The sequence below is a fragment of the Haliaeetus albicilla genome, chromosome 24 (genome assembly GCF_947461875.1).
Source record: "Haliaeetus albicilla chromosome 24, bHalAlb1.1, whole genome shotgun sequence".
In the NCBI taxonomy this organism is placed as follows: domain Eukaryota; kingdom Metazoa; phylum Chordata; class Aves; order Accipitriformes; family Accipitridae; genus Haliaeetus; species Haliaeetus albicilla.
This window is the reverse complement of record NC_091506.1, coordinates 4894214-4900213: the sequence shown is the minus strand read 5'-3', so window position 1 is coordinate 4900213 and position 6000 is coordinate 4894214. Positions and strand designations below refer to the sequence as shown.

At 46.7% G+C, this 6000-nt stretch overlaps 1 protein-coding gene across 2 annotated transcripts in view; it reads left to right on the top strand.

Annotated features, from left to right (window-relative positions):
• The first annotated feature begins 1233 nt into the window (after positions 1-1233).
• PPP4R2 (protein phosphatase 4 regulatory subunit 2) overlaps positions 1234-6000 on the top strand; it is a 33009-nt gene continuing 28242 nt past the window's right edge. Inside the window, exons 1-2 of one of the 2 annotated variants that reach the window (XM_069811835.1) lie at positions 1234-1252; positions 2253-2334. In XM_069811835.1, coding sequence (XP_069667936.1) covers positions 2333-2334 — 2 coding nt within the window. In that variant the 5' untranslated portion in view covers positions 1234-1252; positions 2253-2332. Of the gene's footprint in view, positions 1253-1308; positions 1418-2252; positions 2335-6000 lie in introns of those variants that run through there. The other variant, XM_069811833.1, reaches the window with a different exon arrangement.

The following is a 6000-nucleotide window of genomic DNA, read 5'->3' as shown; positions in this document are numbered from 1 at the left end:
CTTTGCCATGACATTAAGCAGCGTTTCTAAGAAGCGTAGCCACGTCAGAGATTTTCTGTTGCCAAGCTGGCACCTGGGAGAGGGGAAAAGTGAGTACAGCCACTGGCATTACGATCTTTTTAGGGACTCCTCTGAGACGGTACAGCAGAGTCCACGTTTCTGCTGTAGCCAGCCGATCCGCTCTTGCTTGCCATCAGCCCCGTGCTCTGCCAGGCCGACCCTGGCCGTGAGAGCAGGCGGGGATGAGCCCACAGGGGAGGACGGACACCTCTGCGTACACAGCTGCCTGGAAGTGCAGGCCTCGGGGGAGACTGGGACATGATCCAGGTCTGTATCAGGATTTTACCTAATAGTAAACCACCGCAGATGTGCCAGCTCACATATGCCTAGAGTAACAGCTGGCATCGATATTTGGCTACCTTATTTACAACTTCTTTTTGTGTGTACGTGTTCAATTAGCGTTTCCTCTTCCTTCCAGGAACAGCCACCGCATCTCCCTCAGTCCTGCCGAAGCGTTTGGGCGGGACGAGCCCGTACGTGGCCGGCTAGCTCTCAGGCTAGAGCCTCCGGCCTCCGCTCCGGCTTTACCTGCTCTGTGGCAGGCTCCCCTCCCGCCTCACCTGGGGAACCTTGTCCAGAAAGGAGTGACAAGAGCCTGCCAGGACTTCACCTCCTCTTCCTTAGAGCTGTAGCGACGGCACAGGGTGAGAGACGGGATCATCCCCAGAACACAGGTAGCGTGTGCCGGGGTGAGAGCGGCTTTTGGGCTTGAAGGGGCACCAAAGGGCGGGAGACATAGGTAGAGTGAAGAAGGGGGAAGATAGCTCCTTCTGGAGAGGAAAAGGGAGACAGGCGTACCCACGCACAAGCAGGTATTAGCCCTGAGGGTGGGGGAAGAGCTGTCGCCCTCAGCCTGAGGGGGGCAGGAAGGCGCACAATCTCCCTGAGGGGCTGGGGCGGCGAGGCGCCGCCACTCAGGCAGGAGCTCCGCGTTCCCCATCCCCTTCCCCGAGGATCTGCGTGGCGGGGCCGGCGTGAGGCAGGGCGGTAGCGCGGGGAGAGAAGGCAGGCTGCGGCCGGAGCCGACCTCGCAGCCGATCGTCCCGCCGTTCCCCTCACGGCCGCCCCGCCCCGCGGCCCCGCCTCCCCGCGCGCCACCGCCCCCCCCCCGGCGGGAGGGAGGGAGGGCGGGCTGTCGGGGCCGCGCACGGGGACGGCCCGGGCGCCATGTTGGAGGGTTGCTGAGCCCGGGGTCTGTGTGTGTGTGCGTGTGTGTGTGTGGTGCGCGGCGGCTGGAGCCCGGTTTCCTGCGCGGGGTAAGGGGGGGGGGGGGCTGGAGGAGGGGAGCAGCGAGGAGAGGGGGGGGAGACGCCCAGGCGGATCATGGACGTCGAGAGGCTGCAGGAGGCTCTGAAAGGTGGTGCCGGGGCTTGTCGCGGAGAAGCGGGGGGGGGGGGGGTTGGGGGGGGGGGGAAGCGGTGTCCCCACGCTGAGGCGGGGGGGACAGGGGGTCTTCCTCACGGCTGAGACCCTTCTGGGGGGAGGGAGCGCCCTTGGCTGAGGGCGGCAGCTGCCCTCCGCCGGGGACGAGGGTCGGGGTCGCCGCGCTGTGGGTAGGGGGCTGCTCGCGTGGGAGGGAAAGGGGTCCCGCGGAGTGGGGAGAGGCCCGGGGGCTCTCTGTGGGGACGGGGACGGGTGAGCCCCCAGTCCCCGCTGCCCTAGCGATCCCCCCCCGCCCCGGGCTTGCTCTGGGCTGCGTGAGGGGGAGAGGCAGAGGGAGGGTTAGTGACCCCAGCGGCTCCCCTCCTCCTCCTCCTCCTCCAGGCCCGGGGCTCCCCTCGCCTGGAGTGCCCTCTGCTCCCCCCGCATGCCTGCCTGCCTTCCCTCCCTCCGCCCTCGCCAGTGCCTTTTTCTTTTTCTCCCTCCCCAGTCCGCTTCGGCGCTAGCTTGCCTTGCTGGATACGCAGCCTGAGGAAATCGGTCTCTTTCTCTGTCGCAGCTGCTCAAAAGAAGTTGCAAATCAACTTTTGCTGCTCAGATGCATGTAGTCTCTCCACACAAAAATATTAAGTGTTTTACAGGGCTGGGAGGCTGGTGGAACTCTTGGGAACAGCTAAAGCGTTGTGAAAGTGCGGAAATGTTTTTGTGGGAGCTGTACTGATCGTTAAAGCAAATAAATCGCTAATTATTATGATTTTTTTTCTGTCCTATCTTCTTTTACCGTTCTTTTTGTGTCATTCTCGCACCAACAGATTTTGAGAAGAGAGGAAAGAAGGAAGTATGTCCAATACTGGATCAGTTTCTTTGTCATGTTGCTAAGACTGGAGAGACGATGTAAGTGTGACTTTTTTTGTCATCTTCAGTTGTAGCGAATAACACTTCTGCATTTTAAGTCAGTGAGATGCTACCTGGATTCTCTTTTTGTCTGTAGATTGCTTAGCGTGAGCTAAATCAGCTTGCCTTGGTTCCCATTTAATTTTGGATGGATTAGTTTTGTTTGCTGGTAGTTAGTTTTATCTAACAGGGAGGCTTTTTGTATAGGCTTTGCTCAGGGCTATCTGTCAGGTCTTACTGATCCTGCTCAGTACAGTAAACCTGTTGCTCTTTCTGCATTTTATGTGACATTGAGGTTTTTTAAATGGGAAGTTTAGCTCACTGTTATAATGTCTGTTGTATGCTGTTGTAATATCTGTTGTATACAGTATCTAATAGTATTATTTATGTAAAGATATGAATGGCTTGGATGATTTCTTTCTAGGCTTTGTATACCATGCTGTGTGATGATTGTGGCTAAATGCTTTTGGTGAAGAGGGGAGGATCAAGTAGGTGCTTTCTGCAGAAGAGGAGACATATGGGAACTACTCTGAATTTCCGTAGTTGCTCGTTTTTCAGCTCGCACAGGACTTTCGCTTTTCCTGGACTTTCTTTCACAGATCACCCTCACGGATTTCCATCCGAAGGTGTGATGTAGCTGGAAGGAGCTGTGCTGCACGCTCCTTGTCAAGGATGAGCGCTGGTGCTGCGCTGGGTGACTTCCTTGGCGGATCACTATTTGGCAGGAAGGGGAAAGGCTTCCCTGGGTGCGTTGCTATAGAGTTGCTCACTTTCTGGCTCCCAGGCTGTCTCCTTGTTTTTGAGGCCTAGTGCCAGACTACAGGCTTCAGCAAGAGATACGTGCTTTTACTAGTGTTTTGTTAGCAACCAGTGATCGTAGGGGCTTTGTTCGGGTTTCTAGAATCCCTCTAACTTGTACAAGGCTTGTAGGTTTGGCGTTTGTGGGGGTTTTTTTGTTTTGTTTTGTTTTTTGTAGCTTGCTAGTACTGCTTGAATTAATGGTTTTGAAAGAAAAACAAGTTCTGAAATGTACTTTGCTCTTTGAATAGAAGGCTTTGGCTCAGCAGAAATACCCAGCTGTAATGCTTAATATTTTGGTGTAGTACTTCTTTTAATATAGACTTACTGTGGTGTGTTTTGTCTGTATAATATGTTTAAAACATTTTTCCTGTTCCAGAATATTTTTTTCAGACTGTTTCTATTGTTTCTGCCACTATTACATATATTGAAAGTAATTTTTAAAAGTGATTGTACAGGGGCAAGTTTTTGGGAAAATTCTTCCCTCTGTGAAACTTGGAGAATGAATAAACGCCTGACTTTATTTCCATCTGGGAAATGTAGAATTTTTTTTTTAAATTATTATTTGATTATTACAAACTATTGCTTAAACCTGAACTGGAATCTATCATCTGGAACTTCATGTAGACACTGGCCTTCTATGTTTCCAGGGTTTTCTTTGGCTTATTTTTTTTAGGTCTGTAGCTTTTTCCAGCATTCTTGAACCTTTCAGTTGCATTAAATTGTTTTTTAAAAAACAATCGGATGTGAACATCAGAAGTATCTAATAGAATCTGGAGACAGACATGGAAATATTGTTCCATAACATTTAATTTGCTTCTCACTATCTGCCAAAGTCTGTATTTTTTAATCAAATACGCTTCTGTTTTCACTGCTGTGTTATCTATCAAAGTATCAGGAAGCAATAAGTAAAAAATCTCGTAAACATTCACGTAGAGATTGGTAACATGCATTATAAGAGCTTTATGTATTTTTAAGCTAGTACAGCTTGACTGCTGTAAAAGTGTTCCTGAATACACAAACCTAGCAAATACATTTAATTCAAAATGAGTTAAATATTCTGTATTTCCAGTTATACAAAATTAACTTTTATTTAATAGAAATCTAAACCAGTTATAAATACATTGCCTTGGAATGAGAAGATGAAATCTAAAGTAATAGTTTGTAGTTATATTTATTAGGATTTTTAGGAAGTTCAGAGCTCCGTTTAAAAAAAAAAGGGGGTTAAGTGAGGGGTAATTATACAAATGGTTTGCTGAGTTACTTATTGAAAAACAATGAATCTTAGTCACAGCCTGTTCCTAAAGTAACAAACAAAAAGTACCCGTGTAAGTGAGGACCAAGACAAATACGGACAAGTGAAATGTGAACTATTTTTGTTTTGAGTTATTGTTGTTTCTAGGAGAGTTATACAGTGTTCATGGGGGGTTTCTCAGCTTTTTTAACTTACTCTATGATGAATATTGATACTTAGATGAAACACTGCAGTCTACATCCTGGGTTAAATGTAGTGTTCTCGCCCCCCATAACTCTCTGGGCATAGTTGCAGCAGATCTTGTAAACAATTAGTAAACTTAGTTTGAAAGGGTATTAATGAAGTAAATTAAAATGACTTTCAAGGTTCTCGTCAAAGCATGATTGTGGCATACATAGCTTGCTTAACAGATTGAAAGCACAGGCTCATGTAAGGCGGTTGAGTACTTCCCCACCCCCATTTGTTTCAATGTGCTTATTCATCCGAGTGAGTTATGAACAGGTAGATGCAGGTTTAGGTTAGGCTGTAATTTTACTAGTATTTCTCTTGGCAGCAGTCTTGGCTAACGCAGCCCTTGTGTCACTGTTTCACTTGTGCTTGTTCAACTGTTTATGTAGCTGCATGGTAACCTAGAGCAGGAAACTGCTTGCAGTTGTAAGTAACTTTCTTTTTGGCAGCACTGTTTTTAAGAAGGTTCAGTTCATTGATCCAGCTTGTTTTGTCCCTGTTGACTGGTACGTCAAACCCCAGCACAACTGAAGAGGTGGCGTAGGGGAGGAACAAAGGGTAAGAGTTGTATAAGCTAGCGCTGCAACTATGATAAGGCTCTTCAGAGTGTGTCTATTGTAATTAAAAGTCTCTTTCATTTACAGGGAAGGTCTGGAGTAAAAATGTTGCTAAATTTGGTTATATTATCAGTGTAAACTTGGTTGTGTTACCAGTACCTTGCAGTAAAAGCCTCATCATGCACTCACATGTGTTAACTTCATCTATTTTAAGTTTAAGCTATCTTCTTGTGCAAAGTTAACCATTCACTTAATTGTTTGTGAGATTATGGCCTGCATTTACAAAAGCCTGTCTAAACTTCCTTTATTATAGGTGAACAGAAGCAAAAGTTTGATTGCTTGGCTACTGTGAAATATTTTAACAGTTGCTATGGTAAGACTTAGCCTTAGGTGAAGTATAAAGTTCTGGTTCAACCTTTTCTAATCTTGTGTTGAGTCTTAGGACTTTTTTTGTTTTCAGAGGAGTGACGTACTCCTTAATTGACTTGACTTTTTACTAAGATACTAACATGGAATTTCCTTAGTGAGACCAAGTATAGTCAGGGAAGATCATTATAACCTCCTTTTCTTGAGTTTATAAAAGATCAGTGTGATTTGCAAAAGTGGGTAGAGTGAAGAGATAGGAAATTTGTTAGTCTTAATATTTTACTGTATCTGAAAGACCTCTTAAAAACAGGGTATGTTTTTCTTGTTTTTTGCGTAAGAAATCCACTTATATATTTTTTTCTGAAGTAGAAACAACTTTAAGAGTACAAAACTCACAGCACTGCAATACTGGAAGTGAAATGCAAAAGTGAAATTTTTTTTGTTCTTTTGAAGAATTCTTGA